Source organism: Branchiostoma lanceolatum, chromosome 1 (genome assembly GCF_035083965.1).
Source record: "Branchiostoma lanceolatum isolate klBraLanc5 chromosome 1, klBraLanc5.hap2, whole genome shotgun sequence".
NCBI lineage: Eukaryota > Metazoa > Chordata > Leptocardii > Amphioxiformes > Branchiostomatidae > Branchiostoma > Branchiostoma lanceolatum.
In genome coordinates this window covers 5,700,644-5,726,564 of record NC_089722.1, presented here as the reverse complement: position 1 = coordinate 5,726,564, position 25,921 = coordinate 5,700,644, and the positions used below count along the sequence as shown (strand labels likewise).

Genomic DNA, 25,921 nt, shown 5'->3' with positions numbered 1-25,921 from the left:
AGTGCACTGTCTGGAATTGCTCACTAGCCTTTTCTAAACACATAATGAGAAGCAATACACAAGCATATCTATTATTACATGTATGTACAGTGAAGACTTGTTTAACATTTATTCTTTTTCTTGAAAGTTATTTCATGGAAGTGAAAACCAGAATAACTATCATACAATAAAAAGACAATGAAAATACAATAACATACAATGAAAATTGTTGTAGCCTAAAGCTTGACATGTTGCACCTTCAAGACTAATGTTGATCGACTTTTGTCTCCCAAAGAATCAAAGAGGCAGGAGTCTTCCCGACATGGTTCCACTGGTAAATGACTGAATGTTCTAGATGGTGGTTGGTCTCCTATATAGGCACAGTCTGCACCTTTTTTTCCTGCACTTGCACTTGCATGTCATGCATGTACAAAGCCAGGTGTAGTTTGCATTTTTACCTGGTTCAAATTGGAATCCAGAATTACAGTAGGCCCGATTTACACACAAGTTTTCGGAATTGACTCGGGGCTATGTGTGAGGAGCTTTGGGTGGCTCAAGTGAAGCTTACATACTAGAAAATGCTACTTGAGTGGCCTAGGGTTCTCCTTGCACAGCCCTGAGTTGACTCCAAGTCGACTCATAAACTTATGTGTAAACCCAGCCCTAGTGTTGGTAGTGTAGGTGCTTCATAGTGTACATGCATGCACTATCATGACAATGATTATCATATTCACTTAATTTTCTGTTATCAACCAATGGAACCTCCTTTTATCAATCAATGAAACCAATGGAACAATTATGGATAAATCGTATTTATCTGCATGTTTCTGTAAAAACCCACAAAAGGTATTAGATATGTTAACCTTGAGTTCATGACCTCTTGACCTTTAAACTTTTACCTTTATCAGGAACCAAAGAAGGTGACAAGGTGGATCGTAATGAGTGGAAGAAGCTCCAGCATGCCATGAGCGACTCCGTCAAGTTTGTGGAGATGGTTCACCGTGTGCCATGGCAGGATGGCCTCCACCCGGATATACTAGCAGGTGGGACTTTCAGCAGTCGATTAAAGATCATAGAAGCTATAGTTAGGATTAAATTAGTGTTAGATTACTGTCACAGTAATGATTACCTAGTGGAATACAGCTGCAGGTGGGACTTTCAGCAGTGGTTTGAATATCATAGCAGCTGTAGTTACAATAGATTGTACAAAATTATTGTAATAACTACATTAAAATAGTGAAGAACATGTCATTCAAGCAAGAGTCATGCTGTCAGTTGTCTTTGATGTATTGATCACTGGGAAAATCTTTATTGACTCTCAATTGATTCTTTCAGGCAATTAATCAATGAATGTTTTCTCCCTCCGCACAGCTGTGCAGGGTTACCTTGCCTCATCGAAGAATGGAGATGCAGGTCCTACAGGGGAGGGCAGTCTGCTGGAAGCTGGTAGGTTTTGCATTGGCTTCCTGTGCTACAAAACAATTTTTTGTTGTGCTGTCCTTGGTGCTGAACACCTTCACTGTATGGTGTGGCTGTCCTTGTGTTGTTCTTTGACTGACTGACTTCACTACATAATACAGCTGTCTATGTGTTGTTATTAATTCTGGTAGCTTTTGCTACATGATATTGCTCTCCTTGTGCTGTTCTTGGTGCTGAATTCCTTTACTTTATGATGTATCTGCCCCTAATACTGGAGCCTTCACTACATAAGAAAGCCTTCTCTATTGTCTGTCCCTACTGCTGCTACCTTCAGTGCATGTGCTGTCCTTGGTGCTGACTGCCTTCTCTGTCTCTGTAAATCAATGCTCATGTGCTGTCCTTGGCAATGGTGCCTCCACTGCACAACATTGGTATATTTGTGCTGTCCTTGGTGCTGAATGCCTTCATTTCACAGTGATATTGCTTTTTTGTCCTGCCCTTGTGCTGGTGCCATTATTTCACAGTGATATTGTTTCTCTTGTGCTGTCCTTGGTTCTGAATGCTTTCACTGCATAATAGTGATGTCTTTGGTTTATGTCGCAATAATTTCTGTTCAGTTAGATCTCTCCCCCCTGAAATCTTCTAAAAATAAGGCTGAGCTTAGGAGAGGAACCTACACCTAAATTTCATTTTCCAAACTTAAACCTGAATGTCGGACTTCAAACAAACTAGGCTCTAGAGCTAGATCCCCATAACATTTCACATGGATTTTTCTTTGTTTTTGTTTTTGAAAATACCTACATGTATCCTTACTTTCTACAGGTATGAGTGCCTCTACCCTAGTTTCCCCTCGTCGGTCTGGAGGTTCGTCTCCCCCAGGCCTCACCATCGCAGGTGTGAGATACAGCTCTGAGGATGCTGCAGTACTGCTTCAGTACACTATCGGTGAGTATGATGCAGCTGAAACTCACAAAACAATGTCAGCATAATAAGTCCCTCCCGCACAAGATGATGCATAGGGCAGTCCTTGGGCCACACAACTTTGTGCAACCACTACAGCAGGGGGCTAGTCCCTTTTTAGTGGTGTATGTTAAGCTACCATTAACGTTATACACACTTTCCCAAATGCTGTTTGCTAAGCAAAGAATTTCAAAGCAGTATGTGCCATTTTAAAGTCTTTGGTATGACCTGGCCAGGGATCGAACTCACGACCTACCGTATGCAAGGCAAACACTCTACCCAATGGTCAGCATAATAGGGGGTTGACATAATGGTAATTTTGAATTACAGACCATTTTCAAAATCTTTTATAAAACACAATAGGTAGAATGAATACACTGTCACTGCAATGTATTTCATACTTCTGAAAATGGCTTTACAGTTACTGCCTCTAACTTGGTTGTTTTTATTTTCAGCTATAGTAGAGTACACCCAGCTGTGCGGCCCCCTGCAGATTGCCAAGGAGAGACTGCAGAACCTTCAGGATGAGATTGAAGAGTCAGAGAGGCTAGAGAAGGAACAAGAAGTGGAGGTAAGTCAGAAAGACGTGGCTGATATATGATATTCATTTTTTGATATATTGCAGATATGATAATGCAGACAACAAACCATTGTTGATCTGGACATTTTTCATAAGCTATGATCATTACATTTATCATGTCATGTTTGCTGACTACATATATTGACTTGATACCGGGGGGTATTATCTCGTACAATGGTGTTTTCATGTTGTGGTGTCATTGTTTTTGCCTTGTGGTGATCCTTCTCAGCGTGCACATCATATCGTAGCTCATTCTGTTTGTACATTTTGCACGTTGTCATGTTTCATTCATTTGCCAAGCCCTCCAAATGAATATTTCGTACAAACAGCTAGAGGCATGGACCGGAAAGTTGAGGCTTCGTGTCAGGAAGATTACTGAGAGAGTACAGGTTAGGTGGAAACTTGATAGGTTCAGGGACAGTTTTGACATGTCTGTCATGTTATCTTCATCAACAACTTTGAAGTTGATTCTGAAGTTTAGTAAAACTGTTGTATTTTCTTTCCCCCTCCAAAAAGACCCTCAGTCTTCACACACCCATGCATCCAGTTTGTGTCCAATGACAAAATACTGTACACAAAGTTTAATAATCTTCATGTTTTAGCCCATGTTGATTTGTAATATGTTGTTGTTACCCTAATTGTTGTATTTTACTCACATTGTTCTATCCCCACACCATAACAACAAACCAATGTTTGGCCTGTTGTTTTCTACAGCAGTTATCAAAAACAATGTTGTTTTAAACATCCTCTTTGGTGGGCAAGGTCAAGATAAAGACCTGTACATTTGTACCATATCCTTGCCTGTTCAATTGTTAACTGTCACTGGGTTAAAGGAAACAACTGTTACAGGCAGTTCATGACAGTTGGTGGAAGAAATTGGATCTAAAGGTCACCAAGAATGAGAATCAATATCTATCTAACTAACACTTTAACACCTATCATATGATGCTGATAGGTAATTGATTAGATTACTTGCAAATTAATAACTAATCTGTATGTTTCCATCAGGAGCCCGAGGAGCCCCAGATCAGCCTGTTAGACCATGTAGAGGAGGAGGAGGAGGAGTTAGGACCGAACGACCTGCCCATCATCCAGGGGGAGGTGGATAGACTGCAGGAGGAGTTTGATGAGGCAGTGATGGAGAAACACAGGCTGGAGAACGAGCTGCACAACTGCCACGAGAGACTGAGGGCTGCTACAGAGACTATCAAGAGGTTGGGTTGCCATGAAGCTGTATTGGTTTCATGAGACTTATTAAAATTTGTTCTTTTGAGCATTTATAAGCTGATAGAAAGTGCCATGTTGGTATGCAGTCTTCTGTAAAGAAACCTTCTAATTGTTCAATAGATTGATGAATGGATTGATGAATGAATGCATGAAATAGGTGTGAAATGAAATGCATGAATGAATGAATGGTGAAAGGATGAATGGCTAGATAGATGAATGATTGAAAAGATGGGTGAATTTATTGTTCGCTCTCTCTCATACATGCAGTTGTAACAGATTTTAAATGGTTCTAAATAGAAAACATTGCAGTATTCAATTTATAAGTCATTCATTGTAACTACATTGTATTTTACACTTTCCCCCCACAGTTTACGTGAACAGGAGTTGCTATGGCAACAGTCAGTAGAGGAGAACTCGTCCAACGACCTGCTCCTGTCCAACTGTATCACAGCCGCAGCCTTCTTGACATACTGTGGACCTATGGGCCTGGATGGCAGGTAAGAAATCTAATTGCTCTGGTACTCAAACTCCTAATTGCAGTTGTTTCAGTCAAAACTGTCTTAAGTTTTTACTTGGCATTGCGCAGTCTTCCATAGTGCCTCCGGTACTCTTGTGGGCTTTCATTGTTTTAAATCATTCCAACACATAGAGTTGGAGATCTATGTCCAAAGACTCTAAGGAAAGGGACCATTATGACCCCAAACATGTGCAGCAAGAGTTTCTGTTACACAGAGTACCCATGGTTTCACAAAAAATGGTGAATTGAAATGTTTAATGTCTTGTAGAGTATGAATGCAATGTCTGAAAGCTGAAGTTAGAAGTTCACATGGAACCTACAAACTATATTTTATCTATATAAAAGGATTTAATAGTCTTCATGAATTTTGAAAAATATTTCCCACATCACACTCATGGCACAGATGTCAATTTCCCTTGTTCAAGCGTATCCCTTTCTCATATTGTCTTTTATCAGGAACAGTATGTATGAGTTCTTCCTCCATGTCTGCGAACACTACGGACTGCCCATTCCCAACAAGATGCTGTACAGGGATGTCCCTCTTGTCAACTTCCTCTATACTGATGTAAGTAAAGCCTTATGTCTCTTTGATAGCTCTTTGTGAAATTTGAATGGCTTGAAGTTAAGCAATTCAGATTGCAAAACAATATGATTTACAACAGTACCTATTATATTTCTTACATATCGTATATTGTAGCTGTAGCAAATGGTGGATTTTAGATACTGTTATGGTGACACTGGTCAAACCATTCAATGTGTGTAGCTATACAGAAAAACTGTCCATATCTTCATCTTAAAGCCTAAAATCATTATTAAACCCTGCCATGTATGATTCTATTCCCAAGTTTATCAAACTTCCCTAAAATACTTTCAAATTGTAAAATGCTCTTTTAGATGTTGATGCCCAGTGATGATAGTTAGACTTTAGACACAACTTGCAGATTTTGCCTGGCAAAATGAACATGAATCTTAACTATCTCCTCTAGGTTCAGATCAAACATCTGGAACTCCAGGGCCTCCCCACCAACCCTGTGGCGCTGGACTCCTCCTGTTTCGTGACGGAGACCCTGAGTAACAACTCCTGGGTGCTGCTGTGTGATCCCACCAGTCGGGCCATACCCTGGCTCACAGACTACCTCAAGGAGGGGTTCATCATCGCAAAATATCATGTAAGGAGTTTTCTTCTCACTCACTCACTCACTCACTCACTCACTCACTCACTCACTCACTCACTCACTCACTCACTCACTCACTCACTCACCCACCCACCCACCCACCCACTCACTCACTCACTCACTCACTCACTCACTCATTGTGAAATATGTAAGGATTTTTCTCACTCACACTCATGCTCACTCACTCACTCACTAACTCTTTCACTCACTCACTTATTTACTCACTCGCTTGCTTACTCACACTCACACTCACTCATCTGCTCACACTCACTCACTCTGTCACACAATCACTCACGCAATCACTCAGTTCTTTAAGTGAAATTAGCACTACATGTAGTTTAAAGGAGAAAATGGCAGTCATGGTGCTGTTGATTTGAAATTCAATGAGTATTCATTATTTCTGAGTTTTCAAACAAAATACATACTAAACACAGACAAAAATCTAATTTCATATTGAATTTCATATGTTTCCCTTTCCAGGATCTGAAGTCCCAGTTAGAGACATGTCTGACGGAGGGTCTGTTCCTCATCCTGACTGACATTGACCTTCATGTGCTGGCCAAGGACAACCGCTTCAACCACGTGTTCCGCAGACGCATGTCCTTCCTGACAGGAAAGGCTCCCTTCAAAATCATTGTAAGCAAATCTATGTTATGTACATTTTAGGTCATATATTATGCACTTTATTCCTTTTTTGGCAGAGCCTTCTTTACGTTTTTTTTAAGCCTAATTTTTTGCTGATACTATCTGATTCAACAACCTGTTTCATCCTGTCATTAGACCGCTGTATGTTGAAAAAAGAACGGAGCTTTTCTTAATATACATGTACCTGAGCCTCTTTTGAATTTTTATGTCAGAATTTTATCAATTGATAGAAAGTTGCATGTTTGAGCCTCAAACTTTTATCAGAGTTATAAAATCTGGCATTCAGCACCAAGGACATTACCATCAAAATATGTTTCCTTAAGGTTTGTATTACTACAGTAACTGCACTACAAAACTGTTTTGACTGCGAACTTAAAACTTACAGAAAACCTCCTTTCCTCTCCTACTGTAGATTATCTGAATTGATTCCCCGCAAAACTTCATGAACTTACAGAAATAATGTCTTCCTTCTCCACGTAGGTTGGCAGCCATGAGGTTGAGTGTCGGCCAGGGTTCCGCCTGTACATGCACACCACCTGCATGCCTCATGAGGTGCCCGAGGAGGTGGCCGCCTACACCAGCATGGTCAACTTCTACCAGGACCGGTCAGGCATCGAGGCCGAGCTGCTGGACAGGTTCATACGGCTGGAGAAGACCAGGGTCCAGGACGAGAGGACCAACCTGGCTCAGGTCAGACTTTGTTGCAAGATTCTGACTAAACAAAACCTATCCAGTCTACATATCCTCTTATCTTTATTTGAGAGGAACCTTTTATCAGTGTTAAGTATTATTAGTTAGATTAAGGGTATCGTAATAAAGGGTATCGTAATAAACAAAATAAACGAAATCATTGTTACAATTTTTTGCAGCAAACTTGCTTATAATATTGATAAGGCTTGAGAATAGTCATACTAGTTTTGAGGTTGGTTCCTTTCCTGAACTACTTTTAGATCTGTTGACTGACTTCAAAAGCATTGTGAATACAAGTTAAATATATTTTATCCAAAATTAATGTTTTACATCATACATGCCTTTATTATTAGTTTATATTACAGTAGTATATGAACAGCAGAAAATGATTTCAAGTAGACACAGTAAAACCAACACTGTTGTTAAATGGTACATTGTATATTAATATGTATTCAGAGTTTTCATGTTTTTATCTTTTCATATTTTGCTTCATGAAAAGATAAACCTGTCCAGTAAAATAGCTGCCACTTTTTTGCGACAAGTAAATGTTTACTATACAATTTCTGTGACTTGAGCAGCAATGAACAGTTTTGCCCAGTTGACTTTTCCTGTATTGAAACTTACAGGTCACAAAATTTTCAAAAGTAAAAAAAGTTTTAAAAAAATGTACAAATCTACATTTTCTCCCACATCAGGAGAAGATATCTAACATGGAGAGGTTGGCCCTGCTGGAAGACCAAATGTTAAACCTACTGGCCAGTGATACACGACTACTCAACAACCTGGCTGTCACCAAGAAACTGGCAGACATGAAGAAACAGTTTGACGAGACTCAATATTCGTAAGTCACCTCATCTTTGTTATTTTGATAACAATACACTCAGATATTATACAGCCAAGTAAGGCACAGCTTGTAGAGGCAACAAATTGAGAAACTAAAGCAAATACATGCAATTTATATACTCCAAAAATGAATGGGTTATTCATAATATTTACAAATGTACAGTACACAAGAGGCAACAGACTTGCAGGCAACCTTAGTACTATACTCGATACTCCAATTTGAAAATAAAAGGAGATTGAGGTTATGCCATTCTATTTCATTGGTTCTTGGTCAAGAGGTCAAGATAAAAACAGAATGTTGGGAGGAAAACTTTACCCTGACTAACATCACTCCCTAAAGTTACACTTGGTAAGTTATGGTACAGATTTTTTTCCTCTTGATATGTGGATATTCCAGATCAGGATTTTATTCTTTAAAATCCGAGAACCAACGAATTAGATTGAAGTGACCTGAATAGGTAACACAACACAAGAGGACATTTGATATAAAACCTTGAAAGCCTATCATTCAAGTCACATATTTCCTTTCAAAATAAGATCTTTATGCTACGTATGAGTTGTTGAAAGAAAAAAGTTGTTATGACTAAAACTCATATGTTTTTTTATTGTCGCATTCAACTGTCTGTAAAAAGTGATAATCAAATCTTTCCCATTTTGAATCAAAGGCAACAGAAGATTGAGGTATCGGAAGCTGCCATCAGGAGGAACTGTGAGCAGTTCCGCACCATCGCCACCAGGGCTGCCGTCCTGTTCGACGCCTCCCGACACATGAGGGAGATCAACTCCTGCTACCAGATCAGCTTCGACCAGTTCCTCGCTGTGTTTGATGCCGCCATCAAGCACTCTGAAAGGTATGGGTGAAACAAGCTTTAGAATGCTAACTCTTTTAGTCTTAATTTAAAAAAAAAATACTTTATTCTCTAATTTTGATGCCAAGATGTTATCATGTCGATTTGACATTGTAAATTTCTGTGCATCGGGAATGGTAAAATAAGACAGATACACTGTAGATAGTGAATGATATGCACTAGACACTGTGTTTAAAAAAAATATGATACCTCTTCTTTTTACAGTTGTTGGTAGATTGGATGGTTGGTTAGTTGGTACACTTGTTGGTTGGTTGGCTGGCCGGTGGGCTGCTTGGTTGGTTGGTTGTTTGGGTGGTTGGTTGGTTGGCTGGCTGGCTGGCTGGCTGGCTGGCTGGCTGGCTGGTTGGCTGGTTGGCTGGCTGGCTGGCTGGCTGGCTGGCTGGCTGGCTGGCTGGCTGGTTGGCTTGTTTTTGTTGTTTTTTGTTGGTTGATTGGCTGGCTGGCTGGCTGGTTTGTTGGTTGGTTGGCAGGCTGGCTAGCTGGCTGGCTGGTTGGTAGGTTGGTTGGTTGGCTGGCTGGTTGGTTGGTTGGTTTGTCAACAAGGGGCATTACATGGTCTTACTTCATAATAGTTAAATGTTATTTTGGAATGCTCCATTTTTGCATAGGGGTGATTTTAGAACAGTTGCTTTTTGCATGAGGAGGGAAATTGGCGAAATATTATGTATTTGCTTGTGCAAATGTTGCCTTTTTTGTTTGTTTAGGTGAAATCTAATGATTTCTATACCATTCGTAGTTCTGGGATAATGACAGTGCTGAGACGGAATTCAATGATTTCTAGATGTTACGTTGATCTTGACAGAGAATACTGACATATCTATTAGTCCTCCTTTGCAAAATTCAGCTTTTTAAGTTTGTATTTCTGGGATACTTCAGACTGTTAAACGTTTTCTTTCAGGTTTTCATTTCCTTGACTCCATGGGTTCAGGTAATCAAACATCCTTGCAAAGAAAGATTTTACACCTTTCAGTCTGTCCCATATCATCTTGAACAGGGAGGTGTTTTGGAAGGATCGGTCAGTAACTGTCTTTCTTGCCATCTCTTCTAGTTCTCCTTCTAGTTCTCCCTCTTGTTCTGTTAAAGACACCATAACAACAACGTCCTCATCATCAGTGGCTTGGAAGTGGTCCTGTATCATGTACAAGCCGTCGGCATCTTGAGATGTTACCTTCTGTGTTTCACCAGGTGCTGTTTCCATAGATCTTACTTTCTCTGGTAAGATTGCAGCAGGTTTTGTGGCTTGTTTTTGTCCGTGAGCCTCATCTGGATTTGGAGATATGCCTCTTTCAGCATCATCGGGGTTAGGGTTTAGCCTCCTTATGTATTTGACTGCTCGGACCAAGGGACGGTTTTGAAATCCATAATCATCCCTCTGTACTATCTCTTCTTTGATTCTCTCTTTCTCCCTTTGACCCTCTTCAAAGATGGCATCCTTAAAAGGATTCCCAGCTTGCTTGCCAATAGTGTTTGTTATCAAGTTGACAAGTGTTGCAAGCTGCTCTCTTTTTAAGGTTTCATCCTCTGTTTTGTTGTTAACTGCAACATATCTTCCCTTGCAGTCATTCAACAGGTCTTTGAATGTTTGGGGAGCTGCTTCAATGTATTTCTTTACATCACCCACAAATTTAGGATCTTCGTCAACCTCATCTTTATGGGTGAGCACTATTGCAACATACTTCATAAATTCTTTACCAAATAACTCTTTCAGCATATCTATGGCTTCAACCTCTTCTTTTGTGAACCTTGAAAGTGTTACCACCAGAAGGAGTGCATGGAGACCATCTGACAAGATTGTTGCCATTTTACAAATCTCCTCAACAACTTCTCTTGGATCGTTATCTGTATCACAGATCCCAGGAGTGTCGACCACAGCTATTTTACGATCACCCTTCTGCCTACTCCTATAGGTGCATGTTTTAGTTTCTGAAGATGCTGAGCAGGTCACCGTGAACTCTTTACTCCCTACAATCATGTTTGCTGTGCTGCTCTTCCCAGACCCTGTCTTTCCGATCAGTGCCACCCTTAACTCTTCACCTGGATTAATTCGACATGTTGGATACAGGTGGTCTTTGGTGTATCTTCCATGGTTTCTATTGATATCTTTTGCAGTCATGATAAGTTGATGAATTGGTTTTTTGTGGCATGTAGCTCTCTTGTACTCATTGTCAAAGCCAATAATGCCTTGACTCTTCTGTTGGATTGACTTCATTGACTCAGGAAGCTTATGACAATACTTTGGAATTGAATCATGTTTGGTGCCAGTCACAGCAATCAACAGATGATCAAACAGTGTATCACCAAACATTCGATGGAGGGACTCAAATGCTTTCTTCTCCATTTTTGCTATGTTTGGCGACATCCTGTCTGGCCAGACCAGAATGATAGCATCAAAGCCTTCAGGGTTCATTTGCATTGCTTTGTCCAATTGATCAAATTCTGATCCAGTCATTTCCTCAGAAACCCCTGGTGTATCAGTCACTCTGAAAAGTACCTCCAGCTCATCATGCCATGGTGGTTTGTAGGAAGTCTTTTCCCTTTGACTTTCTTCTGTTCCACCTTCAGAAACAACAAAGACATCCTCTCCAAAGATCGTGTTAGCTGTGCTGCTCTTCCCATTGCCTTTGCATCCAATCAACAGGAGGTTTATATCTTCAGTACTGATAGTAGTTTGGGGCTTGTCATAAGTTGGAGGATTATGATCTCTTTGAGTGTTGATCCTAAATGCTTGGTGTCTCTCATGCAGTTTCTGAGTTGGCAGCTGTCCTGTGGCACTGAAGAATTGTTCAGTTTGATGGCATTGTATTTTGTCATCTCGAGCTTTGTTGTCAAAGGCTACTATTCTGTTTCCACAACTCTGAACAATGCCTTTCATTGGATCAGGGAGTTCTTCAACAAACTCAGATATGCCCCCTTCTTCCATGTGAGTCACAATGATAACAAGATGCTGGTAGAGATCATAACCAAACATTTGCTGAAGGGACTGAAATACAGCAACTTCTTTATCTGCATTTCCATCTGATCGATCATCCCAAACTAGCACAACAGCATCAACTCCAGAAGACAACATATTAACTCCTTTCTTGATCTCATCCAACTCAGACTGGTTGGGCTTGTCTGAAAGTCCTGGAGTATCAACCACTGTTATTGTTCTCTTGACACCATCATCTGATATAATCATGGTGCACTTCTCATATTTCTCGGTTCCACCTTTGCGGGTAACCCTGAAAGCTTTTGTTTTTAGCAAAGTATTTCCAGTTTCACTCTTTCCAGTACGCTTGCCTCCTACAAGAAGTATATTCACTGGTTTACGATCTTCTGGTAGAACCGAGCTGACTGATGACTCAACATCAGATGTTTGATGCCCCCCTGTTGCTCCCAAGACGCAGGTCTCTTCTAAGGGTTGATCTTGGCTGACACTGCTGGTCAGCTTATCCTTATCACTTCCTTCTGGAAATGACATCCTTCTTCTTTCATCCAATGGAGATCTACATTCATTAGAATCCTTATGCTTTATGTCCATTGAAATACTGCGGCACAACTTAGTACCATCACTACTTATCAGCTCATTTAAACCTGGCAAACTAGCTGCAAGGTCTTCATGAATATTGACATTGTCGGCATGCTGTACATGTATATTAATATTAATTGGTCTACGTCCCACTGATTGAACTGTATTCGAATTGGTATGTGTTAGATCTGTCTGGGGCTGTGATGTGTCTTCTGTTAGAGATGACTGGTCATTTTGAATGGCTCCATTTGAGCTCAATGGGGTGATTGTTTGAATGACTTGACTTGAAGAAGAACGTTTTTCAGCCTCATCCATCTTCTCAACAATATGTGAATATCCTGCTGTTTTTAAAGCTTTTTTGAACAAGTCATAAGCATGTGTATCTAGTGTACAAAGAGTGTCCACAAGTCTTGTTGCACGGTGGTTAAGTGATCTTATTGATTTGATATCTTTATACATCCCTTGTTGAATAACATTATCTTGAAGCAACTGATTCAATATGGGATGATCTAAAGCTGGACCAATATTGTCAATGATATATGTTCTGCATGAATTAAGAATGTCTTTTGGTGGTCTTCTCTGTTGCTGTTTGGGTTGAGTCTCTTCTGATTCCAGTTCAGAGTCTGTTGGTTTGGGTTGAGTCTCTTCTGATTCTAGTTCAGACTCTGGTGGTTTGGGCTCTACATCCAGTGGCTTGGGTTGAGTCTCTTCTGATTCCAGTTCAGAGTCTGTTGGTTTGGGTTGAGTCTCTTCTGATTCTAGTTCAGACTCTGGTGGTTTGGGCTCTACATCCAGTGGCTTGGGTTGAGTCTCTTCTGATTCCAGTTTGTAGTCTGGTGGTTTGGGTTGAGTCTCTTCTGATTCTAGTTCAGTCTCTGGTGGTTTGGGCTCTACATCCAGTGGCTTGGGTTGAGTCTCTTCTGATTCCAGTTTGGAGTATGTTGGTTTGGGCTCTACATCCAGTGGTTTGGGTTGAGTCTCTTCTGATTCTGGTTCAGTGTCCGGTGGTTTGGGTTGAGTCTCTTCTGATTTCAGTTTGTAGTCTGGTGGTTTGGGTTGAGTCTCTTCTGATTTTAGTTCAGAGTCTGGTGGTTTGGGCTCTACATCCAGTGGTTTGGGCTGAGTCTCTTCTGATTCCAGTTCAGAGTCTGGTGGTTTGGGCTCAAGTGCACTTGTGCTTGCCTCCATCATATATGGGTCTCCCCAACCGAGGATTGTGATGGATTGAACTCCTGAAAGCAGTAAGCAACAAGACTGCCACAGTCATGCAAATTTTTCCTAGATACAATTTGATACCACATCTTTCTGTAAAAAAAAAATCTTTTAAAACTTTGTTATATGATCACTGTCTTGATGTTCACAATTTTGAAATTAGCTAAATGATAGACTTTCAGAGTCAAGCTTTGAAGAGAGGTAGTAAGTATTGATTAACTTAACGTTAAGTACTTACTAATAGGTTTTGCTGAGTCAGACATTTGACTTTATTTTATATGCTGTGCACCCAAATTTATTTCTAGATTGCACTTACATTTTTAGTTTAATATGTGCACAAGTGTACCTATTCCCAAACAATGCATGTGTCATTGAAGAGAAATAGCTACAAGCAGAGTAGAAACTGCATTATTTTGGCAATTACTCAGTTAACTAGTACACTTTACAGGTAAGTCAGTGTTGAATGCTTGAAAAGTTCAAATTCCCCATAATACAGGTAGTGTTAGCTTTAGAAATGTCAGCACAATCTGCTGGCTCAGCCTAGTGTTAGTAAGTGGTACATTTTGTTTACCAAAGGAGGTTCCTTTTTTTGTTTGCTTATTGCTTTCGCTGGAAATTGTGGAATAATATAACAAGGTTCTGCATGTACATGTCTTGTATGTGATCTTCCATTTTTTATTACATGTCTGATTAGAATAACAAAAGCTGACTTAACACATGTAGCCCCTTAGAGCCTAATTCAAGGATACTTTGTTTCTGTTGTCAATGAAGAAAAAAATGCCTGAACCATCTCTCACCAACCGTTTCAAACCATCCGTCAACTGCCAGATAACAATGGACTTTGAGGATGATTTCATATTGTGCAAATGAAAGCATCTTTTGATTATCACAGTCTACTTGCTCAAAAAACCTTACATGACAGTAGGAAAACCAATTCAAAATCCCTTCTTTTGTTGTACTATGTACTACTATATTGGGCCAAAGTCTACTCAGTTTACATGTAACCTGAACCAAATTTTATTTTTCATATCCTTCTCCATTTACATCAAATTATAATCATTTTTTAATCACTCGATGGTGAGTATTTATGATCCTAGTAAGTGTTGTGTTTATAAGGATGCCATATATCATTAGTAAAGAAAATCAACTCACCAAAGTTACAAATGCAAAATGGCTTCAGTCACCTGAGGTATTCGGCAGCTGTACTTCTGCTTTTTCTGTGGACTGTCTGATTATATCATAGAGTCACTGGTATGGTGACGACATCTTCAACCAATCCTCTCCCTTGGCTTTGGACCTCGGACTGTGATTTGTATATTTTGCCCACGGTACCCAATGGACCTTGAGTTGTTTTTGACATCATCTTACAGTACAATATAGGGCAAGGTTCTTCATTGAAATCACACCTTTTAACCTTTAGCACACTGAAGTAGCCGTTTGGCACCCAATTCCCTATTGGTTGCAGAGTACAAGTGTAGGCAGCAGGGAGAAGGTTAATTCCAAGAGTAAAAAATCAACCCATCTGCCTAGAATAAACTATTAAGTCTAAAATTCATGGTTGTCCCTATAGTAACTGTGAAATAATTATGTGACTTTTGATTAGTATCAAAAAGTTATTGATCATCTTTAGTTATTAGTACTAACACTAGCTAGTCATATGAATTATTGTTTCTCAAGATCATTGCCACCAATGTCTGTTAACGAGTTTAAATAAAATGCAATGGCCAGTCTTGAATTGTTTAAATTTGTTTTTAATGAAAGGTTAACATGCGGTATACATATTTTTGTACAGAACAGAATTTTTGTACAGTTGAATGTCACAACATGCTTACCAGTTTTGAAAGGCTTAAGTAACATGCTGTATAACATGTCAAAGAGCATCATAAGATGATATGAAAAAAGCTTAGGGGCATGCAGTATCTCCATTTGACACACTATAGGCTGTTGAAGCAAACTTCTGGTTGGGTTTGTTCATGGATGATCCCTTGAGGTAGTTACATGTAAGCTAGTTTGTCAACATCAAAGTTGTACAATCATTCACACAGCCATATTTTTCCCTATGACAGAGCCTCAACAGACACCGTGGTAGACCGGCTGACCTACTCCGCCTACATGACCACAGCACGATCCCTGTTTGAGAGGGACAAGATGCTGTTTGCACTCCTGGTGTCCATGGAGGTGAGAATGATATACCCAGATGTAAACTTACATGTGTTGTAACATCCAGTTTCTCATTTGTACATCTTAGATCAAGTATAGATTATAAGTTGAATTACAATCCATTGATGTTATCAAAATATGATTTGAAAGAAAGCACAGAAGAACTTAAAAATTACAATTGTCTTCATCAATGGAATTTGTTTGAACTACTATTGACAGTTTGGGTCACTCAGAGGTCACTCAACAATCACCACCTCTGTGGAAAGGGGGTGTGACACAATGTCATGTTTCTTAACCCTCTGCCTGCTGTATTGGTTAAGGGGTTAGGCAGCAGGGAGAAAGTTAAAAAACAATGCCAACTGTACAAATGTCATTCTAAAGACAATCTGTTAGTTACATTTTGTAAATGCATGTCTTAATTCAATCATGTTTTTTTTCACTTCATCCAAAGCTTGAGGACTCGGAAGGCAGACTGGGACCAGGTGAAAGGGAGTTTATCATCTCTCCAACCTTCGCATCAACTGTCATGTCCACCATGGGCTACGGGGTCGGCTCTGATGCCCGTGCAAACGCAAGGAAGCCGTTTGATTGGATGCTGGACGACCAATACCATAACCTTCAAGTAAGTTAGGCATTTTTGTATTTGTCTGTATTATGAATAATATATATTTTTTTTGCTTGAGCAAATAAGCAAATATTTTTTTTGCTTGATTAGCATTTGTACATGGACTCCATTAGCATCTATCCACCACTTTGAAACACAGTGTGTTTAAGAGATATCTGAAGGTGATGCAGCCCGCACTCTGGTATGCACAGTTCAGATACATTTGCATTTGGTGAAAGCTGTGAGATATCTTTAGACACATTTATTTAGGGTGGCAGATATACAATGCTTAGGACCCAGTGGAATTCTGTTACATATAGTATGAAAAATAAATGTATTTTTGGCTTCTTGAATGCAGGTTCTGGCAGTGTACTACCAGTGGTTCCAAGACGCCTTCGACAAACTACCAAAAGACGGGCGCGAGTTGCCGTGGCGGACAGTCTGTGAGAATGACAAGCCGGAACTGGCAGCCTTACCGGACAAAATGGACGACTACTACACACCCATGCAGCGCTACTGCGTCATCCGGGCCTTACGGAGCGACCGCATCATGCACGCCAGCTCCAACTTTGTGTCCAAGGTTCTGGGTAAAAAGTGAGTATTTCAGACATTTGTGATAACTTTTTTCATTGAAGGAAATTTTAAAAACTGAAAAAAATCATTTTCAGTCATTGCCCATCATAAAGTAACTCTTCTCCAGTGTGGAATTAAAACATCTCAATCCACTCATTTGCTTCACTTAGTGGTAAAATACACATACATGACTGTAGAAATGTAGGTACATGTAGGCAGAAACTTTCAGTTCTATCCTGTCCTTGGTGCTGAATTCCTGGTTTTGTCAGATTACGTCCTGAATTGGTAATTGAGTAGGAATTGCTTTGTGCGAATTTTAGATTTTTTTTTTGTTTGTACTTGTAACAGTCTTCCTGTACATATCTTGTAACTCAGTAATAATATCAATATGTATAGTATCCATGCATTGCCATCATTATTTCTGTCAGTTTCTATGAAAGCTAGCTATGGTAATTGTGGTTCACATTCGTAAAGAATACATGTATGACACCTCTCATGTTTACAATCTATAAAACAGGTATGCTGGAGAGATCCCACTGGACCTACCGAGTGTCCTGAGACAGTCGACCCCGCAGACTCCCATCATCCTCCTGTACACCTCGGAGAGCGACCTGGCGGAGACCCTGTTTGTGGAGTTTGCCGCTAAGAAGCAGGAGTCGTGCCAGGTGGTGTACCTGAGCAGCGGCAGTCCGCAGGAGGAGAGGAGGGTCCGCAGGGCCATGGCTAAAGCTGCAGAGGAGGTAAGAGCTTTTGATTTAATCCTCTCCATTTTTTGGCAACACCTCAGTAGAAGAGCCTTATAGGTTGTGTTGTAGGTTTTATTTCTAACTTCAGGGGTTTGCTGTTATTGTTTTGGGCCCAGGTGTGTTTGTGTGCATGTGTGTATGTGTGTGTGTGTGTGTTTCTGCACTGCAGTTTCTGTATATTCTACCAGAGAGAGCAGTTCAACGTTTGTATGTACTGTAGAAGGAGGTGGGGTCTGCTATCACTCATTGTAATTGTATACTTTTGTGCAAAGACTTATCATTCTTTTTAACCTTTAATGTAATATTCTTTCTTTTTGTCCCACTTTCAGATTCCACAAAACTTAAATGATACCTTTGTCTCTTTTCTTCAGGGCCATTGGCTGCTCCTCCACAATGCCCACAATGCCCTGCACTTCCTGCAATCCCTGGACACCGCCCTGCAGGAGAAGAAGCTGCCGGCCGACTCCAACTTCCGCCTGTGGGTGTCGGCCCAGCCCCACCCCAAACTCTGCATCCACCTGCTGCAACACGCCATCAAGGTGGTGGTGGACACACCTATGGTGAGAACTGCTTGAAATCTAGTTTATTTGTTACATGTTATGATCTCTGGGATGGATGATCACCTCCAATGGGGGTTCTGTTTCTGTGTTTGTGTGTTTGCAGCTATAACTTAATATTAAGATCCTTTTGATGAATATGTTTCAATTTTGGCAGGTTGGTAATTTAGTAGATCATCAGTACTTGCATGTAGCATAATTGCTTTGCTTGATACTAGTAGTCACATAGACTGCATTCAATTTGTTTTACTACGCTAATATGCATGAATACTTTGGCAATAGAACACCAACTGTGTCAGAAAGGACTAAAAGAAAAGTGTTACATAAGAATTTCATTGTATGAAATGTTCAACATGATCATACTATCATCATTGTGTAAGAAGTTCAAACTACATGTAAGTCTTAGACTTACCTGGAACTATGCAACATACTTACAGAACTTTTTGCTCTTTTTATCCTACAGATGATGCGTGACCACATGGTGCGTTCCATGCAGTGGATTGAGCCGGAGACACTGAAGACCAGTACCCGCCCGGAGTGGCCTGCCGTGCTGCATAACCTGTTCATGGTGCACGGGGCGCTGAGGCTCAGGGCCAGGTTCGGCAGGGGCGGCTGGAACAGGCCAGAGGACATGGTCTTCGGCAACAATGAACTTCAGGTATGTACATTTTAATGACAAGATATATTAACTAAGGTAACTAGGCAGCTAGGAGATAGCACTCACTGACTGGTTCATTGTCTATTTTTCCATGCTTGCACATAGAAGGCATCATGGCTAAATGGCAGACAGCCAGGTGCCTTTGGCCTGCGGGTTAACACTGTGAAGGTTGAGAAGGTGGAAGCCTTTTCTTATGTTGTCAATCCATATCTTATGTGGTTGTCACTGCTTTTTTATCGGTCATGAAAATGTGTATGTGTTCCTATAGGTATGACATATTTTAGTCGGCTTTGAGACACCAAAAAAATCTGAGATGAAAATCAAGAAACTGTAATTTCTAATAATAATAGTGAACTATCATGATTGTTTCAAATCTATACAGATGAACAGAATTAAAGCAAACATTTTTAGATGTTCAGTGTTTTCGAAATCATTATAGATTTGAATGTTTATGCTAATATATATCTTGTAACAACACATACAACATGTGTTTGAACTTGACATTCCAGGAGGGTCTGCGGCTGGTGTTAGATGAGTTCAGTGACACCACCTCTACTGACATGCCTGGTACCCCTGGAAAAGGCATAGCATGGACTGCACTCAGATATATGCTGACAGAGGTACAAACATTTTACATGTAATCTATTGCTAGTCTTCACCTACACTTGTGTGTCTCAAGTTGCAAATCAATAAATTTTCAGCACCATACAGTTGACTGCATGACTTTTGCTCTCACTGTTGAGCCATTATAGTAACCGTCCAAAGGTACATTGTATTAAGCAGGAACTTAGGGTATTAATCCTTGTGATTGAAGTAAAACTCTTCTGTCTATCAAAGAATAAGGTCATTTATTTACTGGTTCCCTTGGCAGTTAGTTCAATGTATACCAGCTGCTGCTGCACGGCGCGTCTGCGAAGCTAGTGTGTTACGCCACAGGGCTGTTAAACTGGCTATATAGATACAGAATTATGATAGAATTTTGTTCTTGTGTTCCCCAGGTAATCTACGGCAGCTATGTGAGTGATGAGTATGACCAGCTGACCCTGTCTGCCATGGTGGACTACTGGATGGGACCTAATGCCATGAAGAAGGAGTTTGAAGTCCCCAGACGTGAGTTTTAAAGTTTAATGAGTTTCATTACCTTAGGCAACAATTTCTGTAAAATTTTCCGATCATTTCTTTTTATGTCAGCTATATAAATCTTGAAGTTACTTGATACCATCATGTTGATTGATCACTCTTTTGCCGCTGTGACCAAGCAATGTCCAATTGACTTCAATATAGGACTACAAAATTCTTAGGAAAGGCTTTAAGTTTACAAACCACAGACTTGCAGGATGATTATAATAAATGAAATAATATCTTTATTCATGATTGAAGACTCTAGACTAAGATTTAAGATACAATAAGCTTTTACTGAATGGGAAAAACAAAATTTTCTTCAATCTTAAAACTATGATATATACTAAATATGTGTATGAATATTCTCCCCACAGTGAAACACAAGATCCCAGCTGCGTTCTTTGCCAACTACATCCGGTACAACTCCCTGGTGCAGGCCCTGGAGCAGATCCCAAACTTCTTCCTGGACGTGCCCGAGGCCTGCAACATGCACTCGTTCACTGAGGTACAGGATTGGTAATTTCAAGATACAATCTTAAGAAATCTTCACTGTTATAGAGTAGTATTAATTTTACATTTTTGGCTGCAATGAGACATTGAAGCAATGTGTTCTATCATTTTGACAGATTCTTAGATTCTTTTAAGTTCAGCAAATTTTACTAATTAAAGGCTGAATCATTTCAGAATCTGTTCCAAAGTGTTTGTTGATGTCTACATTTTGTATAAACTGGATCTCCATTCTAAACTTTCTTTAGAAAGTGTTCTGTATCCTGCAATCCATCCTCTTGTGTTTTATACAGACCCTGCTTGGAGATGACCAGTACATCTTCACCAGACTGAACAGTGTATATGATATCATGCCGTCCTCCCCCACACTCAGCCATGTGATATCTCCCAGACCACCCACTCCATATGGAGGTACATGTTTATTCATTTATCTATAATTCATGAATCTTTAGAGTGGTCCCTTTGGTTGACAAGGTAACTGATTTCCAAGGGAACCCTTACAAAATCATGATAACTAGCGTTTGTTAAGTGCAGCCCAATATTTTGCCCTTTTTTCAATTCTAATCATAAGACCAATTGTAACAGGTGCAAAGTCTGGCTATCTTTATCATACTTTTCACCATGCCCCCCCCTTCTTTCCCCAGGTCCCCCCCTGACATCCATCAGTGCGACCAGTAGCCTGCCCCTGGTGGTGAACCGAGGGGTGTTTGCCACCCAGACGTACGCTGCGCTGAAGAACAGGAAGGAACAGGAGCTGTACGAACTCTCCACCACTCTGCTCACTAAAGTGCCCAGGGCATGGGGAAAGGTCTGCTTAAGATTTATTTCTTCACAATAGATTATTGACTAACCGAAAAATCAGAAATGAATTTAATGATTCTTTTTGCTTCCTTTCAAAAATGAAAATTGTAGGCATATAGTACATATATGTATATGTAAGAAATTATATTATCTGATGCTGTGTGCAGCTCATAGAATTTTGTTTTCATTGTACTACATTGTATGTCTTGATTGAAGTGAATGCAAGGAACATTCAAATACTGGATGCAATTTGAAACTAGTTGAACCAAACAAGGTCAAGTTCCTTAATCTCACAGTTTTGTAGGATAGCATGCATATGAAATCTGGGTATGGAATGCATTATGGAATAGTAGTACAATACTAGACTATGATAGGTTTCAAAGTAATCATAAACCCTTGACAGCAGTGCGGTTTGACAACATTATAATAATTGGACTGTGCTATATTTCAGGAGTACATTGCAGACCGCATTAAGAAACTGGGAGGAGCCACGGCCTTTAACGTGTTCATCCAGAGGGAGGTGGAAGCACTGATGAAGCTCATTGGTGAAGTTCGCAGATCACTCAATGTGAGTTACACATGTCAATCATACTTTAGAATTAGATTCAAAAGGTGCTGTTGCAATGTTGCGTCTAACCCTTATCTAACATTATGATAGAACTATATTCGATGTCGGATTTCATAAATTTAGCATTTCTACATTTATGAATTTTGTGCGTTAAGCTAATGAAGAGACAATATGTTCCTCTATGATGGTTTAGTTAGAAGGAATTTTTTAACAATTTCGTGCAAGAAGGCTACTTTCAACCTGACAACTTTCTTGTGGCTTTTTCCTCCCCTCTTTCTTCATGCCACAGTTCTTAACTGGTTGGTAAGTCTATGAATTGTGTGTCCTAATGTGCACATCTTCCATTATATACACTGATGTATGTACATGTAAGCTTGGTTTGTGAATTTGTTTCATGTTAATTGATTGAGAGTGGCACACATCATGTTTTTCACTTGGAGTTCATCAACTTTTTGTACAAGCTACTATATATGAGCTGATTGGTGCATTCTGATAAGTGGGTCTATTGGTTTGTTTGTTTTCAAGTTCTGTTGCCAGCTACCCCAGGGCTGTCTTCAGGACCCGTCCCTCCGTCCCTCCTGAAAATGGGAACTTCATGAAATGAAATTGATGAAAATGCATTTTTGTTACTATTCTTGGCTTCAAATGACGGATTTAACAACAAAAATTAAAACATTGCCTCTCAAAAAATGAGAGGAATTACCGAAAAAAATTTAAAGCTGGAGACAGCCCTGAGCTTCACTCATTGCTCAACCCCTCCACCAAAACAGATTCTGTGACAAATGCTTTCTGTGTGCCCACTGTGAAGTTTAAACACCACTTTGACATCATCAAAACGTTGATGAGCAAATTGTGTCTGGTAACAAAGAGCAATCTATTTTCAAATTTGACATCATGGCATATTTTCATTATTCAAATCTTTAGGCCATCAAGGCAGCAGCAGACACTGTTGAAGCCCTTCCCCTGGGTGATCAGTTGTCAGAGGAATACCTGACAGTGGCGGATGACCTGTACCACTACCGCACGCCGGAGCTGTGGTGTCGTCTGGGCGGGGACGCTGTCCCGCCCCCGACCTGGAACCCCGCCCAGTGGCTGACTGACCTCACCAACAGACACGCCCACTTTGAGAAGCTGTTGTCTCAGGTAACTTGGAGAGATGTCAGTCATTAAAGATATTTCACAATTCCCATCCAAAAAGAACATAAGAACTAGAATATGCTAAACAATGTTCTGAAAAACATCAAAAGCCTTAGGGTAAAATGCAGAATATTATACTCATATAAGTAGTGGTACAAATTAAAGAGTATTGCACATTTTTTCACACGCACATATGTCTACAAGTTCAGATTAAATGTTGAATTCATCATTGAGTACATGTACAGAGCACAATGTTCAATGTACATTTTGTAAGTTTCAGCCTTTTTCACTGAGATGCAAATTCATGCTTGTAAAATTCTTTTTGGTATCTTTCAACATACGTTTTATGTACTTATTTGCCTTTACTTCATTAACAGGGAAGAGAGAAGTTTCCAGCCTACTGGCCCGGAGCGTTCTTCCAGCCCCGTGCCCTGTTCGGTCTGCTCAAGTCTGAGTCAGTTAAGAACTTCACAGACAAGTACGGCTTCGTGGAGCCCCTCATGTTCCAGACTGAGATCACGACAAGGGACAAGGACCATGTGAGTAGTGGTGCCAGACATTTCAATAGTTTTTAAAGTCAGTGGTTGTATTATCAGGTTTTCATGTTCAGGTGTAAAAACTAGTTAACATTGACCATCTATGGTGGGCATCACAGACTTATTTACCCTCGCACTCAGTCAATGATGTGCAGACAGCGGATGCTGTCTGAAACGTCTGACTGTTTCAAAAATTTTTCCAGTTGCTTGAGTAACTATTTTTGGCTTATCTTTTTACCTGGTTGTCTTACCTTCATCAACGCATCAGTCACTGATGGTTTGATCATGTGAGTGTCAACACTTTAGGTCCCATCATCCTTTGCTTTGGATGAGTGCACCACCAAGCGATTTTAATACAGGTTCTGGAATGCTTGCATTATCCTTTAACATAAAAATAAGACTTGGATAGAGCAACAGCGAATTGGAATTAGACTGTTTCATAAATGGTGTTTTCTTCTTCCTCCCTTAGCTGAGAGATCCTCCCACCGAGGGCATGTTTGTGTTTGGGATGTACCTGTGGGGCTGCACGTGGGAGAAGACCACCAGCGAACTCCTGGACACGCCGCCCAAGTCTGGCCCCTCCGCCCTCCCCGTCATCCACATCACATGCGTCCCGCAGTCCGACAAGCTCACCGACCCCGTCAAGGCCGCCGAGACGTACCAGTGCCCGTGCTACATCTCCCGCACCAACTGCAAGGAGCCCGTACTCACACTGGACGTGCGTCATGATGGCATCACTGCTACTCGCTGGTCTCTGCGGGGCCTGGCAGGCACGCTGAGGCCTTTCTAGCGCCCCTGGTCTGTTTCGTTGTGCAGAACAACGTGGCAGTTTTGTCAATATAATGCATTTCTAGTGTGGGAACTCAAGCATCGTAAACATTCAATGTTTACATCTATAACATTGTCCATGGTTTATCTACATTGGGAACACAATGAATGAACTGTCAACTGTCCAAGAGTTTTGTTTAAAGAGATTTTAGTTGTAAGCTCTTATCCTTAATGCAAATACTTGAATTCTAAAGGAACACGCTTCTCAAAATTAACAGACTTTGAGTTTTGAAAATCTTTTTTTGTTTCTGGATGACTTATGTGATTTACAGCAAGATATGTTGTGATGCTATATTGTACAGTCAGTCAAATCTTAGACTGTTGGATATCAATACACTTTGACAATTCTACTGCCAAATATTTGCAGAAAGGTACATTCAATGTGTATGTTCTGTAAGCCAAAGTTACAATATGTGTTCTATGCAAGCACATGTAGTTTAATTCTATCCGTCCCAACAAATATATATTCATTATATTTCTAGTTCTTTTCCGTCCTAAGGTTAGAAATGATAGCTCAGCTGATGCTTACTTGGCTTCAGATGTTCTTTTGACAGAATGTGCACTTTTGACAATCATTTGTCCAGTTTAGCTAATCCGTCCTATTATTGACATATCCATGTGATATTGCAAGACCCGTCCAAAGCTATTTCAGTCACTTAGTTGATCCGCCCTACGAGATTTTTACCTTGCTTCTTCCATCCAAGATATTGTAGAAATTTGAAAATAATGTATTTCTGTTTTACATTCAACTAAATGTGTATGATATGTATTTGCATATTGGGGATTTTCGAGATTATGTTGAGGTTGGGTGTTGCTGCCAATAGCATTTTGTACGGTACAATTCAAAATATGAGTTTCGTGGTGTATCGACTATGCAATTGCAGTATATCTAATGAGATTAATCCGCATCTATTGTATTCATCTATAAGGTTTCTAGTGTGCATATTGATATAAAGGTTTGTATATGTTGGTGTTCAGAATTTATTAGAAAGTTTTTATATCTGAATATTTTTTTGCAATTGGCTGCTTGGATATTACATTTTTGTTAAGGTAAATGTTTTTGTTAGCTTTCTTATTGTTGTAATTAAAATATATGAAGTTATAAAGTGTCCAGCTTGTTTTGTTATTTTTCATACCATGCCATAATTCTTACGCTTTATGCTAAGCCTCAGTACTCTTGTTAGCTTTTCTGTAACAGTAACCTTACATTTGGAGTGCGCTTTATCACTAGCACCTCACGTAATAATAAGGCTCATTTATTGTAAAGATTCTCATATTCAGATAAATGGCCTTCGTAGTGTTTGACAACCTAGTTTCTGGGGACTTGTTAAAGGCAAGTCTTCACAAAATCATTTCCATTCATACAACAGTGGTAATCCTTTACCATTCATCATATCCATGGTATATTTCCGATGAGCTTTAGATTCTTATGATTTTTGGTGCAACGGGCACGATTTGTTGTATCAACTGTTTTGCAAATTCTCCTCTTCTGATAGTTTG

The 25,921-nt window shown here is 40.0% G+C and overlaps 2 protein-coding genes across 2 annotated transcripts in view; one reads left to right on the top strand and one right to left on the bottom strand.

The window, feature by feature from the left end:
• LOC136430862 (uncharacterized) overlaps positions 1 to 25,530 on the top strand; it is a 77,343-nt gene extending 51,813 nt beyond the window's left edge. Inside the window, exons 81-109 of the mRNA XM_066421913.1 lie at positions 275 to 313; positions 888 to 1,022; positions 1,351 to 1,425; positions 2,221 to 2,343; positions 2,814 to 2,929; positions 3,268 to 3,327; positions 3,947 to 4,152; positions 4,534 to 4,662; positions 5,139 to 5,247; positions 5,669 to 5,851; positions 6,338 to 6,493; positions 6,983 to 7,192; positions 7,888 to 8,033; positions 8,701 to 8,886; positions 15,691 to 15,802; positions 16,236 to 16,406; positions 16,747 to 16,982; positions 17,479 to 17,701; positions 18,079 to 18,267; positions 18,728 to 18,922; positions 19,432 to 19,542; positions 19,921 to 20,032; positions 20,419 to 20,549; positions 20,845 to 20,962; positions 21,196 to 21,359; positions 21,804 to 21,920; positions 22,845 to 23,063; positions 23,435 to 23,596; positions 24,063 to 25,530. Of these exons, the coding sequence (XP_066278010.1) occupies positions 275 to 313; positions 888 to 1,022; positions 1,351 to 1,425; positions 2,221 to 2,343; positions 2,814 to 2,929; positions 3,268 to 3,327; positions 3,947 to 4,152; positions 4,534 to 4,662; positions 5,139 to 5,247; positions 5,669 to 5,851; positions 6,338 to 6,493; positions 6,983 to 7,192; positions 7,888 to 8,033; positions 8,701 to 8,886; positions 15,691 to 15,802; positions 16,236 to 16,406; positions 16,747 to 16,982; positions 17,479 to 17,701; positions 18,079 to 18,267; positions 18,728 to 18,922; positions 19,432 to 19,542; positions 19,921 to 20,032; positions 20,419 to 20,549; positions 20,845 to 20,962; positions 21,196 to 21,359; positions 21,804 to 21,920; positions 22,845 to 23,063; positions 23,435 to 23,596; positions 24,063 to 24,383 (4,454 nt within the window). The 3' untranslated portion in view covers positions 24,384 to 25,530. The remainder of the gene's footprint in view (positions 1 to 274; positions 314 to 887; positions 1,023 to 1,350; positions 1,426 to 2,220; positions 2,344 to 2,813; positions 2,930 to 3,267; positions 3,328 to 3,946; positions 4,153 to 4,533; positions 4,663 to 5,138; positions 5,248 to 5,668; positions 5,852 to 6,337; positions 6,494 to 6,982; positions 7,193 to 7,887; positions 8,034 to 8,700; positions 8,887 to 15,690; positions 15,803 to 16,235; positions 16,407 to 16,746; positions 16,983 to 17,478; positions 17,702 to 18,078; positions 18,268 to 18,727; positions 18,923 to 19,431; positions 19,543 to 19,920; positions 20,033 to 20,418; positions 20,550 to 20,844; positions 20,963 to 21,195; positions 21,360 to 21,803; positions 21,921 to 22,844; positions 23,064 to 23,434; positions 23,597 to 24,062) is intronic.
• Positions 9,341 to 14,795, bottom strand: LOC136430868 (uncharacterized). Its single transcript, XM_066421925.1, has 2 exons — positions 14,777 to 14,795; positions 9,341 to 13,644 (listed from the first exon to the last, which is right to left on the bottom strand). The coding sequence occupies exon 2, from the start codon at positions 13,601 to 13,603 to the stop codon at positions 9,785 to 9,787; it is 3,819 nt and encodes a 1,272-aa protein (XP_066278022.1). The 5' UTR covers positions 13,604 to 13,644; positions 14,777 to 14,795; the 3' UTR covers positions 9,341 to 9,784.
• Positions 25,531 to 25,921: the final 391 nt, after the last annotated feature.